The sequence below is a fragment of the Aotus nancymaae genome, unplaced genomic scaffold (genome assembly GCF_030222135.1).
Source record: "Aotus nancymaae isolate 86718 unplaced genomic scaffold, 86718_ANA_hifiasm-v0.15.2.pri h1tg000011l, whole genome shotgun sequence".
Lineage (NCBI taxonomy): Eukaryota > Metazoa > Chordata > Mammalia > Primates > Aotidae > Aotus > Aotus nancymaae.
In genome coordinates, this window is record NW_026988422.1 from 85,390,894 (window position 1) to 85,410,157 (window position 19,264).

Genomic DNA, 19,264 nt, shown 5'->3' on the forward strand with positions numbered 1-19,264 from the left:
GTAGTGGGCGACCTCCTGTCCCCCAGCACAGGTCACCTGAAACCAAGCAGAGCCCTCCTGGGCACCAAGTGTAGCTGGGGTTACAAACCAAGACTCTTGGGCAAGAGGAAGGGGGTGGTGGCAGGGGTTTTGCATCAATTCTGTCAATTCTGTTTCATACTGTTCTGTTTTGTGCCATATCCACCTTTTCTTTTTTTCTTTTTATTTTTTGAGACAGAGTTTCACTCTTGTTGCCTAGGCTGGAGTGTAATGGCATGATCTCGGCTCACTGCAACCTCTGCCTCCCGGGTTCAAGCCAGTCTCCTCCCTCAGCCTCCTGAGTAGCTGGGATTACAGGCACGTGCCACCACGCCCAGCTAATTTTGTATTTTTAGTAGAGACAGGGTTTCACCATGTTGGTCAGGCTGGTCTCAAACTCCCAACCTTAGGTGATCCACCCCACTCGGCCTCCCAAAGTACTGGGATTACAGGTGTGAGCCACCACGCCTGGCCCATATCCACCTTTTCTGACATTCTTAGAAACTCTGTCTTCTGTATATTTCTTAATGGCCGAGTGAATTATCTGATGGTCTCACTGGATGACACCTCTATTAATAGAAAAGTTGGCATACTTTTCTCCTAGCAACAGTGCTCATGTGAATTTGCTGCCGTTGTCAGGATGTGGAGAGCTCTTGGTAAAGCTTTGGCTCTGACCTGGCATCTGCGCAGCTCTTGGAGAAGTGCTGCTTTTTTTTGAGACGGAGGCTCGCTCTGTCGCCAGGCTGGAGTGCGGTGCTATGAACTTGGCTCACTGCAACCCCTGCCTCCTAGGTTCAAGTGATTCTCCTGCCTTAGCCTCCTGAGTAGCTGGCATTACAGGCATGCGCCACCACACCCAGCTAATTTTTGTATTTTTAGTAGAGACGGGGTTTCACCACGTTGGCCAGGATGGTCTCGATCTCCTCACCTCATGATTTGCCCACCTTGGCCTCCCAAAGTGCTGGGATTAGAGGCATGAGCCACCAGGTCTGGCGAGAAGTGCTGCTTTCTAATGACCCTGTGCTTGGTCACTTTCCTCACCCAGTCTCCCAACGAGCGCGCCCGCTTGTACTTCCTGCTGGCCTGGTTCCATGCTATCATCCAAGAACGCTTACGATATGCACCGCTGGGGTGGTCAAAGAAGTATGAATTTGGAGAGTCTGACCTGCGGTCAGCATGCGATACGGTGGACACGTGGCTGGACGACACGGCCAAGGCAAGTGCGGGCTGTGCCAGGACAGGCGGCGGGCGTGGGCCTTGGAAGGACGCCGCAGGGCGTGGTGCTGAGGGGCCCGACTCAGCCTGGAGGATCGAGGTGACCCCTCAGGACGGCCTCAGCCTAGCAGGCGATGGGGAGTGAGGAGGACAGCTGTGCCCCTCGAAAGGGAGCCCCAGGCCTCCCTGCCTCCGACCACACACACGAAGCCTGCCTTTCTTCCCCCAGGGCAGGCAGAACATCTCACCAGATAAGATCCCGTGGTCTGCACTGAAGACCTTGATGGCCCAGTCCATTTATGGTGGGCGTGTGGACAACGAGTTTGACCAGCGTCTGCTCAACACCTTCCTGGAGCGCCTGTTCACAACCAGGAGTTTCGACAGTGAGTTTAAGCTGGCGTGCAAAGTCGACGGGCATAAAGACATTCAAATGCCTGACGGCATCAGGTATGCTGCTGCCTACTGGGATGGAGACAGTTGTGACATCAGGGTGTCTGGTGTCACTCAGAGGTAGCCCCTAACATCATTTCCAATCACACTGGTTTTCTAGGCGAGAGGAGTTTGTGCAGTGGGTGGAGCTGCTCCCTGACACCCAGACGCCCTCCTGGCTGGGCCTGCCCAACAATGCCGAGAAAGTCCTTCTTACTACGCAGGGTAGGTAGCGAGGGCCCTCACACGCGGGTAGGGGGAATGCTGCTATCCCACAGCCCTCCCTGCCTGTGCTGGGTGTGGCTCTGTCAGCCTCGGCCTCCCTGCCAGTCTCCACCTGCTCCTTACTCCACTCCAAGGGGACGCAGAGGAAGGAACTAGCTCTAACAGGTAACTTTTCTGCATCATCAACTCAGTTCTAGAGAAGAGGCTTGATATTTTTGTAAATGAGCCTAGAAATAGCATTTAGATTTTCATCTCATATTGAAAAGCAATTACTGGCCAGGCACAGTGGCTCACCCCTGTTATCCCAGCACTTTGGGAGGCCAAGGTGGGCAGATCACTTGAGGTCAGGAGTTCCAGACCAGCCTGGCCAACAGGGAAAAACCCTGTCTCTACTGAAAATACAAAAAGTAGCTGGGTCTGGTGTAATCCCAGCTACTCAGGAGGCTAAGGCAGGAGAATCACTTGATCCCGGGAGGTGGAGGTTGCAGTGAGCCAAGATCTCACCATTGCACTCCAGCCTGGGTGACAGAATGAGACTCTGTCTCAAAAACAAACAAAAATGGCCGAGTACAGTGGCTCACACCTATAATCCCAGCTCTTTGGGAGGCCGAGGTGGGTGGATCACCTGAGGTCAGAAATTTTAGACCAGCCTGGCCAACATGGTGAAATCCCATCTCTACAGAAAATATAAAAATTAGCCAGGTATGATGGCAGACACCTGTAATCCCAGCTACTCTGGAGGCTGAGGCAGGAGAATCAATCACTTAAACCCAGGAGGCAGAGGTTGCAGTGAGCCAAGATCATGCCATTGCACTCCAGCCTGGGCGACAGAGCGAGACTCCGTCTCTTAAAAAAAGAAAATCAGTTACTTTTTTTTTCTTTCAAGAGTTGAAAAGTACCTAATATTAAGTGATATTTTATTTAAAAATTTTTTTAATTTTTTTTTTTTTAAACGGGGTTTCACCATGTTGGTCAGGCTGGTCTACTCCCGACCTCAGGTGATCCACCCGCCTTGGCCTCCAAAGTGCTTGGATTACAGGCGTGAGCCACCACACCCAGCCTAAGTGATATTTTAAAACCATTCATCTTCCCTAGAATATACTTTTTAGCAGTCTTTTTTCTTTTCACTTACAAGATGTTTTTTTCAAGACTATTCAAGCGATATGAGCAAGAAGGGAGCTAAGACATTCTCTAACCCCGTGACTCTCTCAGTGTGGCTCCCAGGCCCACAGCAGCAGCCTCCCCAGAACTTCTTAGAAATGCAGGTTCCCAGGCCCTGCTCAGATGCACTCCATCACTGTGGACCGGCCTGGCAATTGGCTTTCACAAAGCCTCCAGGCACTGCACACAGGATTGACGGCAGCTGATCAAATCTCAACGTTTCCGTTATGGGAAAAAGTCACAAAAAGAAAAGGGGTGTGCTGAAGCTCACAGCTGGTTAGCAGAATCAGGCCGCTCCTTTCAGGCTTCGTCTTCAGTCCTGTAGGCAGAACGTGCCGTTATGGAGCTTACCTTTCAGCCGAGGCCACCCTGCAGGGCACCTGTGCCTCCTGCATAGCAGCCTTCTCCCACGGAGGACACGCTTGTAGACCAGCTTCGGGCCGCAAACTCAGCTGCCTGTTCAGAATGAAAACAGGATGGTTGGCAGCTGAGTCATTGGGGATCTGGCGAGGAAGCCCAGGATAATTGGAGCCCTGGGCGCCAAGCACGTTTCCAAGGGTAAGGTAGGAGCACTGGCTCTGCAGAGGCTTATGCTTAGTACTGGGGGTCACATGCTGGAGCCCCAGTGTGGCCCTGCACAACTGGGTCCCTGTGAAGGACCCCTCAGGCCTATCAGGACTGCTCTTTGAGCCCCATGCTGTGCCAGCACTGTGCTGGGGACAGCACACCCGTCACCTCGCACAGTCCCACTTAGAGCATAGCAGCAAGGCCCAGGCCCTGCCTGCCTACGGTGCAGCCTCCCAGGAGCCTGACGTGTTCAGCATTCTGTGTCAGAGGCAGGAAAAGGGAACTCCCCTAACCCAGAGATCCAGCTGCCCCGCGTCATCACCAGTCACATCCCAAAGAAGGCAGATAAGCCAGGGGGCCTGGGCGGGTCTGGAAGAAAAGCCAGGTGGGACCAGAACACACTGGAGGTACCACGAGGCTCAGGGTAGTCCCAGCCACACAGTGGCAGTCACAAGCTAACCATGCAGGTTCCCAGGCCCTGCCCAGATGCACTCCATCACTGCGGACAGGCCTGGCAATTGGCCTTCACAAAACTGGACACCGTGGTGACCAGTTTTCTGAGTCTTAACTCAGGGCAGGTGGCACCCCCTCCTGGACCCCCTTGAGCATGCAGTCATTTGGGCTGCGGCTTGGCCCAGGTCTTACTGTGAACCCAGGATTTTGAGGAGCCTTCCTTGAGTCTTTGGACTCAGGCTGCTGGTTCAGTTGTTTTGTTTTGCTTTGAAACCGAGTCTTGCTCTGTCACTCAGACTAGAGTGCAGTGGTGCAATCACAGCTCACCGCAGCCTCAGCCTCCTGGGCTCAAGCAATCCTCCCACCTCAGCCTCCCAAGTAGCTGGGACCACAGGTGCCACCACCACATCTGGCTTTCTCATTTTTTGTAGAGATGAGGTCTCACTATGTTGCCCAGGTCAGTCTTGAACCCCTGAGCTCAAGAAATGCTCCGGCTTCGGCCTCCCACAGTGCTGGGACTGTGGGCGTCAGCCACTTAGTCTGTCTTGCTGGGTCAGTTTTAACAGTCATGTACTTGACCTGGTAAAAATTTTTCTGCTGTGGCCGGGCGCGGTGGCTCACGCCTGTAATCCCAGCACTTTGGGAGGCCAAGGCGGGTGGATCACAAGGTCAAGAGATCGGGAACATCCTGGTCAACATGGTGAAACCCCGTCTATACTAAAAATACAGAAAATTAGCTGGGCATGGTGGTGCGTGCCTATAATCCCAGCTGCTCAGGAGGCTGAGGCAGGAGAATTGCCTGAACCCAGGAGGCGGAGGTTGTGGTGAGCCGAGATCGCGCCATTGCACTCCAGCCTGGGTAACAAGAGCGAAACTCCGTCTCAAAAAAAAAAAAAATTTTTTTTTCTGCTGTATTTGTCTCCTTAGCTTTCTGGCCAGGCCATTTTCTGTTCTTTAAAAGCATATACAGCCGGGCACGGTGGCTCACACCTGTAATCCTAGCACTTTGGGAGGCTGAGGCGGGTGGATCACCTGAGGTCAGGAGTTCGAGAACAGCCTGACCAACTTGGTGAAACCCCATCTCTTTTAAAAAAAAAAAAAAGCGTATACAGCTGAGCACCGTTCAGACTGCTGCAGCTCCCGGTGCAGACTCACCTGTGGCCTTTACATTCAAGACCTTTTTTCCTCCAATTTCTTGCCTGTCCTCTCCCTCCCTCCTGCTGCGACTGTGGGACTGTGGCCCAGGTGTGGACATGATCAGTAAGATGCTGAAGATGCAGATGCTGGAGGACGAGGACGACCTGGCCTACGCTGAGACCGAGAAGAAGGCGAGGACAGACTCCACGTCCGATGGGCGCCCCGCCTGGATGCGGACGCTGCACACCACCGCATCCAACTGGCTCCACCTCATCCCCCAGACGCTGAGCCACCTCAAGCGCACCGTGGAGAACATCAAGGTAGCTGGGAGGGCGGCGAGCCAGCCAGGTCTCAGGGTCCCGGGTGCTGGAGATGGTCGTGGACTGTCCTTCCGTGGACCATTGGTTCCGTCGTGCTGGACGGAACACACTCGCGCCCACTGTCGCCTCAGAGCGGGTGTCCAGGCATTGGACAAGATGAGTTGACCCTTTTGAAATGGACTGAAAACGCTCCTGGAGATTGTCTGCCTTTCTTCCACGAGATAGATAGGCAGACAGCTTCCAAAGCGAGCAGCCGCAGCCCTTCCTCCCTAGAGAGCCGCGGCTCAGGCAGGAGCCTCGGTGGGTTTCTGAGCAGCCGCAGCCTCACAGGAGCTCAGTTCCAGGTCAGGCTCTGCCAAAACTGTCCATGACCCTGGGCAGGTCAGGAGCTCTGGGGCTGTCCCGGAGGTGAGTTACTTCTGCTTGATCTTTCTGCCTGGGAAAGGACGTCTTCCTCACTTCTCTTCGCCCTGGCCTTCTCTTTGAACGATTTTAGGATCCTTTGTTCAGGTTCTTTGAGAGAGAAGTGAAGATGGGCGCGAAGCTGCTTCAGGACGTTCGCCAGGACCTCGCGGATGTCGTCCAGGTGTGCGAAGGAAAGAAGAAGCAGACCAACTACCTGCGCACGCTGATCAACGAGCTGGTGAAAGGTGCGTGGGATGCCAGCCTGCGGGCACCCGAAGCCCAGCGCCTTAGCGGCCAGGTTGTCTCCCGGGGGCCTTGGCCTGGGGCCACGACCCAGCCCAGCCACACAGCACCTCGCGCTGATGGCCAGGCCTGCTGGAGTTTCCCTCTGAGAGCAGCTCCGTGCCTTTTTCCCTCCAGGTGGGCGGGGTGGGGGAGCTTAGAAATGCCCAAGAATTTGTCTTCTTGCTGGTTCACTGAATGTTGGCCAAAATCTTTATGCAACTTTAACAGTTGTTTAGGGTCTTGCAAGGCAGTGAATAGGGGACAGGGTGGCCCAGGCCAGTGAGCACCTGTGAAGAATGGGTGTCCTCTAGGACAGTGGAAAAGCAAGCAGGGGCAGCTGGGCCTGGGGGGCTCGTCCATAGTTGTGAGGAGCCCCCAGCATCCTCCTGTCTGCCCGAAGAGCCCTAATCACCAGGAACAGTGAGCTGCTTGTTTGAAGTGAGTTTTTAGCTGCAGTTTTACTTGGGTGTGATTATAGTCTTCCAGACAGACACACCCAGACTAACTTGGCCCTCGAAATTGCACGGTTCTGAGACATGCTCTGGACCAGCCTGAGCTAGAGCAGATGCAGCGGTGAGGGCGGCGCCAGGGGCATAAAGCACAGCCCGGAAAGGCAGCAGGTGGAGGCGCCAGCCACCTGTGTGGGCGGCCGGGACATGGGCACACTGGCGGATTTGTCCCATCTGTGCTGGGGGAGCTGTGAGAGCTGACACCACCCCGGCTCTGTGTGCCTTGGCTGCAGGAATCCTGCCTCGGAGCTGGTCCCACTACACGGTGCCTGCCGGCATGACTGTCATCCAGTGGGTGTCGGACTTCAGCGAGAGGATCAAACAGCTGCAGAACATCTCACTGGCGGCTGCGTCCGGTGGCGCCAAGGAACTAAAGGTGAAGGCGCTCCTGATGAGTCGGGTGGGCAGCAGCTGTCCTGGGCTGGGCTGGGGCAGCAGCAGCTCTGAGGACAAGCAAGGCCCAGGTCTGACCTGAGCTCCTTTCCCGGGGCTGCTGCTTCCCACAGAACATCCACGTGTGCCTGGGTGGCCTGTTCGTGCCTGAGGCGTACATCACGGCCACCAGGCAGTACGTGGCCCAGGCCAACAGCTGGTCCCTGGAGGAGCTCTGCCTGGAAGTCAACGTCACCACCTCACAGAGTGCCACTCTTGATGCCTGCAGCTTTGGGGTCACAGGTGAGTGGAATCTCACAGAAAATACGGGCTCATCTCTGCAGGTGACCTTCCCTGCACCTGGCCTCGAGCTTGGCCAGCCTGCCTACCTGCAGGTGACCAGCTGTTGGTGGGGTGGAGCCATCGTGTTTGTCAGCCTGTGACCGGGGTTGGCGTAGCTGTCGTGTTCACCTCAGGCTGGGTTTTGGCTTCCGCCTCACAGGTTTGAAACTTCAAGGGGCCACATGCAACAACAACAAGCTGTCCCTGTCCAATGCCATCTCAACCGCGCTGCCCCTGACACAGCTGCGCTGGGTGAAGCAGACCAATGCTGAGAAGAAGGCCAGCGTGGTGAGTACGCGCCGCCTTTCCCATGCGCTCTGCAGGGCCCCTTCAGTAGCACGGGCAGAGGCGTGTCCTCGTCTAGGCCTGGGTTCTGCTTGGGACCTGGGAATGGAGTTTGTAGAGGAAGACCGTTTCACACGTGTCTAAGCCCCTCCTGCGGGGGCCTGTCAGCTGTTTTCTTCCCTTTCCCTCCAGCCACCAGTAAACCCCTCTGCTTCTCCTGTAGGTGACCCTGCCCGTCTACCTGAACTTCACCCGTGCGGACCTTATCTTCACCGTTGACTTTGAAATTGCTACAAAGGAAGATCCTCGCAGCTTCTACGAGCGGGGTGTTGCAGTCTTGTGCACAGAGTAGGACTAACTTTTCTAGCTCCCCTTTCTGTAATAGCGAAAGCTGCTATTTAACCTGTGTTATTAAAATGTTTGGAAGGTCTGAGCTTGTGAAAACGAAGTGGTTGGTCTGAGGCTGGAGGAAGCTGAACGGAATCTGACGGTTGGGAGTAGTGTGAGTTGGAAGGATACTAGGAGGTGTTTGTTTGGGAGGCCAGTGGCATGGCTCCTTTGAGGAAATAAAACACTAAGCATGAGCCGGCTCCGCCTCTTGTCTCAGCTTTCGTCTCAGGACACGGAGCCTTGCGTTCCCATGCAGCCCAGGGAGGGCAGCCGCACCCCCACCTTCCCCGCTGTCATCATGAGTTCGCTCCAGAGTGGCCACAGCACGCAGGAATTAAGACCCTGGGACCCCATCACAGACACAGACACAGACACGGGCGGATGTGGCTCCAAAAGCCCAGGCCCAGGCCCAGTGGTTCACGCCTGTAATCCCAGCACTTAGGGAGTGTGGGGGTTAAAGACCAGCCTGGGCAACATAGACCCCATCATCTCCACAAGAAATTAAACCAGGTGTGGCGGTGCGTGCCTGTAGTCCCAGCTACTTGAGGGCTGAGGTGGGAGGATCATCCGAGCCCAAGAAGTTGAGGCTACAGTGAGCTGTGATCACACCACTACACTCCAGCCTGGGCGACAGAGCAAGATTCTATCTTAAAAAATAAAGAAGGCCAAGGGCTCTAGCTCATGCCTGTAATCCCAGCACTTTGGGAGGCCGAGGCAGGCAGATCACAAGATCAGGAGTTCAAGACCAGCCTGGCCAACATGGTGAAACCCTGTCTCGACTAAAAATACAAAAATGAGCCTGGCATGGTGGCACACGTCTGTAATCCCAGCTACTCAGGAGGCTGTGGCAGGAGAATCCCTTGAACCCAGGAGGCGGAGGTTGCAGTGAGCCGAGATCATGCCACTGGACTCTAGCCTGGGCAACAGAACAAGACTCTGTCTCAAAAAAAAAAAAAAAAAAAAAGGTAGGTGCAGCATCTTGAATAAAAAGAAAGAAGAAAAAAACCCAGCAGCTTGTGTTCTTGGCCAGGGCCCTGGGACTCAGCTCAGCTCCTCGGGGCTGTTTTCAGCTCCAGACAAAGGAATTACCCATCGCAGCCCTAGCACATCCATTCCCACACAGCCCTCCAGTGCGGATGACAGCGGCCCATACAGCTGACTGTTTCCTTCTCACGTCACAGTGGGGGTGGTGGGGGTGGTCCACTCGTGGAAACAGGCTTCTGGCTTCTCAATGTCTATTTTTTTTGAGATGGAGTTTCGCTCTTTTCGCCCAGTCTGGAGTGCAGTGACACGATCTCAGATCACCGCAACTTCCACCTCCTGGAGTCAAGCGATTCTCATGCCTCAGCCTCCCAAGTAGCTGGGATTACAGGCGTCCGCCACTATGCCCGGCTAATTTTTATATTTTTAGTAGAGATGGGGTTTTGCCATGTTGGCCAGGCTGCTGTCAAACTCCTGACCTCAGGTGATCTGCCCGCCTGGGCCTCCCAACTCAATGTCTTTTGAGAGTGCCTGGGGTGGAGTGGGGATAGACTCCGGGCTTGGCACAGGCCTCAAAGGGCTGCCCACACCCTGTTGCTGCGTGACCCTGACTCCATCTCAACCGCAGATGGTTTCCGTGGAGCTGCCAGGCCTGAGTCAGTGCCTCCTCCCCCCCCCCAGTTCTGGAACTTTCCACTGGAGATCCTTGGTGGCTTGATTGCAGTTCTTAACTGTATTTGATTGAAAATGGGGGGCCCCACATGGCTGGGCGCAGTGACTCACGCCTGTAATCCTAACACTTTGGGAGGCCAAGGTGGTAGGTGGATCATTTGAGGTCAGGAGTTGGAGACCGCCTGGCCAACATGGTGGAACCCTGTCTCTACTAAAAAAATATATAAATTGGGCCGGGCACGGTGGCTCACGCCTATAATCCCAGCACTTTGGGAGGTGAGGTGGGTGGATCACGAAGTCAAGAGATCGAGACCATCCTGGTCAACAAGGTGAAACCCCGTCTCTACTAAAAATACAAAAATTAGGCTGGGCATGGTGGCTCACGCCTGTAATCCAAGCACTTTGGGAAGCTGAGGCAGGCGGATCACGAGGTCAGGAGTTCAAGACCAGCCTGACCAACAAGGTGAAACCCCATCTCTACTAAAAATACAAAAATTAGCCAGGTGTGGTGGCACATACCTGTAATCTCAGCTACTCAGGAGGCTGAGGCAAGAGAATCGCTTGAACCCAGGAGGCGGAGGTTGCAGCGAGCGGAGATCACGCTACTGTACTCTAGCCTGGGCAACAGAGTGAGACTGCCTCAAAAAAAAAAACAAACAAACAAACATTAGCCAGGCGAGGCCAGGTGTGTGGCTTACATCTGTAATCCCAGCACTTTGGGAGGCCAAGGTGGGCAGATCACCTAAGGTCAGGAGTTCAAGACCAGCCTGGCCAAAAACCCAGTCTTAAAAAAAAAAAAAAGTTTTAAAAAAACTTCCCAGGCATGGTGATAGGCACCTATAATCTTAGCTATTCAGGAGGCTGAGGCATGAGAATCACCTGAACCCGGGAGGCGGAGGTTGCAGTGAGCCAAGATCACACCTCTGCACTCCAGCCTGGGCAATAGAGACTCAGTCTCAAAAAAAAAAAAAAACAAAAGAAAATTGGGGCCCTTTTAAAATGTTTTTCTCTGACCAATACATAAGGATTCTTGGGTTTTTTTTGGTGTGGGGGATGGAGTTTTGCTGTTGTTGCTCAGGCTGGAGTGCAGTGGTGCGATCTCGGCTCACTGCAACCTCCTCCTCCCAGATTCAAGCGATTCTCCTGACTCAACCTCCCAAGTAGCTGAGACTACAAATGTGCGCCATCATGCCCAGTTAATTTTGTATTTTTAGTAGAGATGAGGTTTCTCCATATTGGCCAGGCTGGTCTCGAACTCCCGACCTTGTCATCTGCTGGCCTCCGTCTCCCAAAGTGCTGGGATTCCAGGCGTGAGCCACCACACTCCACCAACCCTTGGCATTTCTACACAGATTGATGTCGCAGGCTGTCGCCTGTGAATAGCTGCAACTGTGCCTCTGTAGCAGCCAGGAGTCTGCAAAAGATCCCACCATTCAAGCATGTTCTTGCCTGAGCCTTAGGTGGCCACGCCCTTTACAGGTGAGGGTGCCGAGGCACAGAGGCTAAACTGGCAGAAGAGGGACTCCGGAGCGCAGAGGAGAAGGGCTGCCATCCTGTTACCCGCCCCTCCGAGGCCCTGGGCAAGCTCCTGAGATGAGGGAGCTGACTGCAGCCCAGAGGTCAGTGAGCAGCAGCCTCCCTGGCCACCAGACACCACCGAGGGACATGTGGGGGAGGGAACAAGTCGCCCGGGTCTAGGACTGAGCCGTCCCCAAGGTTGAAGGCTTCCCTGTGGACCCCACCAGGGGCACCTGATGCCCTTCCTCGCTGCCTCCCAACTTAATTCATCCCCCACACGATGGTACCCGGGTCCCAGGTCATGCAGCTCTCCCATGGCAGGGTACAGGGTACAGGGCACCCACCTGCACAGCAGGACCTCTGCCTCTGGAGCTTCCACCAGCCCTACCCCATCCTCACTCAGCAGAGCTAGCAATAGCGTCTCGGCAGAGAGGGCCTGCAGGGCTCCCACCACAAGCGAGGAGTCTTCAGAACACCTGCCGAGGGGCCACTTCCACCACCACCTGGCGGCACCACCACCCCACCTCTGCAAAGATGACAAGCGGCTGCCTGCAGTGACATCGATTTTCTGACACTCAGGAGCAATGTGGTCCTGGGGACTGGCCAAGGGTGCCAGACTTGGAGAGGAGGACACGGAATACCCATGTCAGCACCCAGCATGCGAGGGGGTCTCGTCTGCTAGGAAGTACTTTAAAGCTTAGTGAACGAACCCACAGTGACGGGACAGAGCAGAAGCGACACCACCCACTAATCTCAGGCATGCCTGCGCCCGAACGAGCAGCTCAGAGGAGCCTTGTAAGTAGCATCGATGAGGAACAGAAATAGAAGTAGAGGCTTGACCGGCGGTGGCTCACACCTGGAATCCCAGCACTTTGGGAAGCTGAGGCAGGTGGATCATCTGAGGTCAGGGGTTCAAGACCAGCCTGGCCAACATGAGGAAACCGTGTCTCTACTAAGAATACAAAAATTAGCCTGGCGTGGTGGCAGGCACCTGTAATCGCAGCTACTTGGGAGGCTGAAGTGGAAGAATCGCTTGAACCTGGGAGGTGGAGGTTGTAGCAAGCCAAGATCGCACCACTGCCCTCCAGCCTGGACTACAGAGTGAGATTCCATCTCAAAAAAAAAAAAAAAACAAGGAGAAACTTCTTAGCACGCTGAGGAGCAGAACCCATGGGTGTTCATGTGGAAATGAAATAAAAGCCTGTTTGCACTCACACGCCAGCCCTTCTGTGGCCTTGCCTGCATCTTAGCATCAGCTCAGCTACTGTCTAAAAAAAATAAATACGCTGGGCTCAGTGGCTCATGCCTGTAATCCCAGCACTTTAGGAGGCCAAGGTAAGTGGATTACCTGAGGTCAGGAGTTCCAGACTAGCCTGGCCAACATGGTGAAATTCTGTCTCTACTAAAAATACAAAAATTAGCTGGGCTTGGTGGCTCATGCCTATAATCCCACCTACTCAGGTGACTGAGGCAGGTGAATCGCTTGAACCCGGGAGGCAGAGGCTGCAGTAAGCCAAGATCACACCACTGTACTCCAGCCTAGGGGACAGAGCGAGACTCCATCTCAAAAAATAATAATAAATATGGCCGGGTGTGGTGGCTCACACTTGTAATCCCAGCACTTTGGGAGGCTGAGGCAGGAGGATCACGAGCAGGCGTTCAAGACCAGCCTGGCCAACATGGTGAAACCCCATCTCTACTAAAAAATATAAAAATTAGCTGGGCGTGGTGGCACGCGCCTATAGCCCCAGCTACTTGGGAGGCTGAAGCAGGAGAATTGCTTGAATCCAGGAGGCAGAGGTTGCAGTGAGCCGAGATCGCGCCATTGCACTCCAGCCTGGTGCCTGGCAACAGAGTGAGACTCTGTCTCAAAAAGAAAAATAATAATAATAAATGAATAAAGAGTAGATACAAAGGTCATGGCAAAGATTCAAGTAAGCTGGAGAACAACAGACCCCATGGGTCAAGATTCCAAAAAAAATCACTAACTTTAAGGATACATAAACAGTAAACGTAGGCCGGGTGCGGTGACTCAAGCCTGTAATCCCAGCACTTTGGGAGGCCGAGGCGGGTGGATCACGAGGTCAAGAGACCGAGACCATCCTGGTCAACATGGTGAAACCCCGTCTCTACTAACACAAACAATTAGCTGGACACGGTGGCACGTGCCTGTAATCCCAGCTACTCAGGAGGCTGAGGCAGGAGAATTGCCTGAACCCAGGAGGCGGAGGTTGCGGTGAGCCGAGATCGCGCCATTGCACTCCAGCCTGGGTAACGAGCGAAACTCCGTCTCAAAAAAAAAAAAAAAAAAAAAAAAAAAACAGTAAACGTAAAGAAATTCTCTGGGATTCAAGGAAGGTGGGGTCCGTGAGGGCCACAGGGCCTTCCCTGAACTGGAAACCCATTTCCAGGCTAGGTGGTAGTCATCTGATGATCACTGAAGACATATAAAAAGAGTCACATGTTGCATCAAAAACTTTTTTTTTTGAAACAGGGTCTTGCTCTGTCACCCAGGCGCGAGTGCACTGGTACAGTCACAGCTCACTACAGCCTCAACCTCCCAGGCTCAAGTGATCCTCCAGCCTCAGCCTCCCAGGTAGCTGGGACTATGGGCACACCACCATGCCCAGCTCACATGTGTGTTGTTATTGTCATTTGAAACAGTCTCACTCCGTCACCCAGGCTGGAGTGCAATGGCACAATCTCCGCTCACTGCGACCTCCACCTGTGGGTTCAAGTGATTCTCCTGCCTCAGCCTCTCAAGTAGCTGGGATTACAGGCATGTGCCACTATGCCCAGCTAATTAGTGTATTTTTAGTAGAGATGGAGTTTCACCATGTTGGCCAGGCCAGTCTCAAACTCCTGGCCTCAAGTGATCGGCCCACCTCAGCCTCCCAAAGTACTGGGATTACAGACATGAGCCACTGCACCTGGCCAAATGTTTGTATTTTTTGTAGAGATGGCATCTCGCTATTTTGTGCAGGCTGTTCTCAGACTCCTGGCATTAAGGGCTCCTCCCACCTCAGCCTCCCAAAGTGCTGGGATTATAGGCATCAGCCACTGAGTTCAGACCCTAAAAACATATTTTTTTCCTTTTAGAGACAGGGTCTCACTCTGTTGCTCAGGCTGGAGTGCAGTGGCATGATCATGGCTCACTGCAGCCTCAACCTCCTGGGCTCAAGGGATCCTCCCACCTCAGCCTTCGGAGCAGCTAGGACCACAGACATGCACCACCACATCCGCTAATTTTTGTATTTTTTGTAGAGAGGAGGTTTCACCATGCTGCCCGGGCTGGTCCCAAACTCCTGAGCTGAAGTGATCCTCCCACCTTGGCCTCCCAAAGTGCTGGGATTACAGGCGTGAGCCATCGCACCCAGGCTGCAGAGCGTTCCGAATGACGACTAACCACCCTCCTCACTCCAGTTCCGTGATTCTCTCTTACCCTTCCTTTTTCCACCTTCCTGTGTCTGTTTTTGGTTATTGTTGCTGTTGTTTTTAATTTGAGCCAGGCGTGGTGGCTCACACCTGTAATCCCAGCACTTTTGGAGGCTGAGGTGGGCAGATTGCTTCAACTCAGGAAGTTAAGGCCATAGTGAGCTACGATTGTGCCACTGCACTCCAGCCTGGGCAACAGAGCCAGATCCTGTCTCAGAAAAAAAATTGAGACAGAGTTTTGCCCTGTTGCCCAGGCTGGTCTGGAACTCCAGGGCTCCAGGCATGTGGCCAGGAGGCAGACAGCAGCCAGACGCACCACTGTCACCCGAGGAAGAGGCGGGAAGGGCGCCCATATTAGCTATGTGGCACTTGTCCTGGACCCAAACCCAGAAGACTGTGTAAGGTGCCGGATGCTCCTTCCCAACCCCCTCCACAGATGCCACAGCTGAGGCCCAGGGAGGGCCAGCCTCGCTCAGGGTCCCTCGGAAGAACCCAGGTAGGGTGTCCAACATTCTAGAACCCTCTTGCTAAACCCAGGCTGCTGAGGAAAACAACTGTTTGTTTTGTTTTCTCTTTTTTTTTTTTTTGAGACACAGTCTTGCTCTGTCACCCAGGCTAGAGTTCAGTGGCACGATCTCAGCTCAAGGCAACCACCACTTCCTGGGTTCAAGTGATTCTCCTGCCTCAGCCTCCCAAGTAGCTTGGATTACAGGCGTGTGCCACCATGCCCAGCTAATTTTTGTATTTTTAGAAGAGACGGGGTTTCACCATATTGGTCAGGCTAGTCTTGAACTCCCAACCTCAAGAGATGCACTGGCCTCGGCCTCCCAAAGTGCTGGGATTACAGGCGTGAGCCGCCAAGCCTGGCCTTGTTTTCTATTAATCAAAAGAAAGACTCTCAAAACACTGGGATTTGAACATCTCTAGATTTTGGAAGAGAAAAAAGATCTTTACAAATGAACCAGAACCCACTGAAATTAATATTCTCAGGGGGAATCCGGGCCTAGGGCAGGGTTCCGCCCTTTCCAACCCTCTCAACTTGCTCCCCAGTCCACGGAGAGGGAAGGGTGGCAGGCAGGAGAGCACCTTGAAGCACTTGTGTGCATTTCTCCGCCACCTCCGGAGGGCAGCACTGGGTGCAGTTAGGTGGGCCGGGCCTCAGACGGGTCATGGCTCGGGCCGGGTGCAGACCTTGCACTTGACCAAGTGCATGGGGCGCAAAGCACGGATCAGTAGGAGCAGGGGCTGGGGCTGGCCTCAGCAGGGCGGGAGGGAAAGGTCTAGGGCTGTCCTCTTGGTGCCGGCGGTGGTGGGACAGGACGTGTTTGTGCAAACTCAGAGCTGTGTGCCACAAGGTGTGGGCTTCACTGTAACTAAGTTGACCTCAGTCAGGCCAATCGAGGGAGTTTTCAAATAAATTCTCTAGCCCGGGGTGGCTCACTGCTGTGATCCCAGCACTTTGGGAGGCCGAGGAGGGCAGATCATGAGGTCAGGAGATCGAGAGCATCCTGGCCAAACACAGTGAAACCCCATCTGTACTTGAGATAACCTGCTTTTTGTCAGCTAAAACTGACTCTTTCTCAGACTGAGAGCTGTTCAGGCTTCGTGTTAGCTTCTTGAGCCGGACAGACTCCATCCTAGCGTCTTCATTTTAGTTATTTTCCCACCATTAAGTATGTAACTACAGTATGCAGCTGGGGCGGGCTGACACCGGGCACCTCCAGGAATGCGTTTGCTGATAAGAGGCTGAGTTAAGTGGCACCAGCAGCGCCTGGGAACGCGGGTGCCGTCGAGCGCCCAGAGCCCCCATTGTCTAAGTCGTGTGTCTTCATGATGGCTTTCCCCCGGCACCTGGCACTGTTTTATTCTCATGTACCAGTTTGTCTTTTAACTTTTTGCTTACTCTGCTTCTGTGAAAATTGGCTTCAGCTGGGCTCCCCCTCCCTTTTAAAACTTGGGTATAAAAGACCTCCTAACTTTTTCTTAGGGGCCGAGAGAATTTTGGACATTAGCCGCCTCTCGGTCGCCGGCATAATAAAGGACTCATAATTCAATCTCAGAGTGTGGCGCATTCCTTGACTCGCTCGGATACAACATACTAAAAATACAAAGGATTAGCCGGGTATGGTGGGCGCGCCTGTAGTCCCAGCTACTCAGGAGGCTGAGGCAGGAGAATTGCTTGAACCCGGAAGGCAAAGGTTGCAGTGAGCCAAGATTGCACCACTGCACTCCAGCTTGGGCGACAGAGCAAGACTCTGTCTCAAAAAAAAAAAGGGAAATGAAAACTCACAGGCAACTGGGGGCACTGGCGTGCAGCAGAGGAGTCACTGCAGCAGTGTGGGGAAAGCCTGGCCTTCTTACCTCCTATAGAGACAGCTCTTGGAAAACATCACAAAAATTTGTCAATTCATCAACAAAGTGCTGGAACATCAGAGCTGGGAGGGGACTTGTTCAGCTCCCACCAACCCCCTCCTTTTCTTGTCTTTTAACAGATGAAGAAATGTAAGTCCAGACCGGGGACTGGCTTGCCCAAGATGACACGAAAACTCAGAGAACTCTTCCTAAGAACTGTGAGGTCCTTAAGAACAAAACAAAATCTGCAAAAACCTACACACCCAAAGAACAAAGAACAGCCATTCTAGGCTGGCCACACAGTGGCCCATGCTTGTAATCCTAGCACTTTGGGAGGCCAAGGTGGGAGGATTCACTTGAGCCCGGGAGTTCGAGACCAGCCTGGGCAGCATAGTGAGACTCTGTCTCTATTTTTATAAAATTAAAAAAAAAGAATAGCCACTCTAATCACATTAGAACGAAGAGATCCTGAGACTACAAACTACCTCAGCATTTCATGTCACTGGCTTTCTTCAAGAGCCCTTGCAAGGAATCACCACTGAGCCCTGTGGGAAACAGTGCGTGTGACAGACACGTGCCCACAGCTGCCGCCTGTGCACGCTCACCCCGAAAAGCTTGGGCTTTTCCAAACTGTGCTCCCTGGAACCCAGTCATGGGGCCGATCAAACAAAAGTTGGAGGCCGGGCTTGGTGGCTCACACCTGTAATCCCAACACTTTGGGAGGTGAAGGCGGGCATATCGCCTGAGGTCAGGAGTTCGAGATCAGCCTGAACACCATGGAGAAACTCCATCTCTACTAAAAACACAAAATTAGCTGGGCATGGTGGTGCATGCCTGTAACCCCAGCTACTCAGAAGGCTGAGGCAGGAGAATCACTTGAACCTGGGAGGTGGAGGTTGCAGTGAGCGAAATGCTGTTCCACTCCAGCCTGAGCAACAAGAGCAAAACTCCATCTCAAAAAAAAAAAAAAAGAAAAAGAAAAACTTGAGGCAGGAAATGCCTCAGACCAGCCCTCCAGCGTCATTGGCAATACACATAATACATTGGCATTGTAATGGCTAGAAAGGTTCCCAGTAAAAAACCAGAAATCTTTTTTTTTTTCCTTTTTGTGGAGAATGGGGTCTCACTATATCACCCAGGCAGGTCTCGAACTCCTGGGCTCAAGCTATCCTCCCGCCTCAGCCTCCCTAAGAGTTGGGACTACAGGCATGAGCCACAGCGCCCGGCAGAAATCTACTTTTCAAATAATTTTTTAGTATTCACAGAAGCACATACTTTATATTCAGATTTCATTGGTTCTCACCCAATGTCTTTCTGTCCCAGGATCCCACCCAGGACCCCGCGGTGCACTGAGCCGGCAGGTCTGCTTAGGCCCTTCTTGGCTGTGACAGTTTCTCAGACTCTATCTTAAGAGTTTTGAGGGGTCCTGGCTGGGTATTTTATAAGCTGTCCCTCCACTGGGATTCGTCTGATGTTTTTCTCCTGAGTAAACTGGGGAAGAAGATCAGAGGTAAAACACCACCCTCTCTTTTTTTTTTTGGCAGGGGAAGGGGAGTGGGAGGATGGAGTCTCGTTCTATCACCCAGGCTGGAGTGCAGTGGTGCAATCTCTGCTCACTGCAACCTCCGCCTCCCAGGTTCAAGAGTTTCTCCTGCCTCAGCCTCCCAAACAGCTGGGACTATAGGCGCCCACCACCAAGCTCAGCTAATTGTTGTATTTTAGTAGAGACAGGATTTCATCATGTTGGCCAGGATGGTCTTGAACTCCTGATCTCGTGGTCCACCTGTGAGGTCTGATCGCGCCATGAATGGCATGGTAATCTCTGTGACGTGCGTGCACACGCCAGATGAGTTCCTGGAAGAAAAAACCAACCCCTGCGCCTCACTAACCCGAGACATCCTGCTAAGGTTTCTTATTCCAGCCTCAACTGACAAGGCCTTTGGACTTTGTGACCAACCTTGCCCGACCCCGTGACTCCACAATCTACGACCCCCTCCCACCTTGCAAAAAACCGCCAACTATAACTTCTATAACTTTCCACTGTTTACCCCAAACCTATAAAACCAATTCCTAATCCCTCTGCCCTTCGCTGACGCGATTTTCAACCTCAGCCCGCCTGCACCCGGGTGAATAAACAGCTGTTGCTCACACAAAGCCTGTTTGGGAGTCTCTTCATTCAGAGCGTGCGTTTTC

General features: G+C 53.3%; 1 protein-coding gene across 1 annotated transcript in view; it reads left to right on the forward strand.

Annotated features, from left to right (window-relative positions):
- The window catches only part of DYNC1H1 (dynein cytoplasmic 1 heavy chain 1), an 87,523-nt gene extending 79,216 nt beyond the window's left edge, over nt 1–8,307 (forward strand). The window contains exons 70-78 of the mRNA XM_064375221.1: nt 1,064–1,234; nt 1,463–1,680; nt 1,784–1,887; nt 5,314–5,525; nt 6,022–6,175; nt 6,958–7,100; nt 7,231–7,399; nt 7,599–7,726; nt 7,947–8,307. Of these exons, the coding sequence (XP_064231291.1) occupies nt 1,064–1,234; nt 1,463–1,680; nt 1,784–1,887; nt 5,314–5,525; nt 6,022–6,175; nt 6,958–7,100; nt 7,231–7,399; nt 7,599–7,726; nt 7,947–8,075 (1,428 nt within the window). The 3' untranslated portion in view covers nt 8,076–8,307. The remainder of the gene's footprint in view (nt 1–1,063; nt 1,235–1,462; nt 1,681–1,783; nt 1,888–5,313; nt 5,526–6,021; nt 6,176–6,957; nt 7,101–7,230; nt 7,400–7,598; nt 7,727–7,946) is intronic.
- Nucleotides 8,308–19,264: the final 10,957 nt, after the last annotated feature.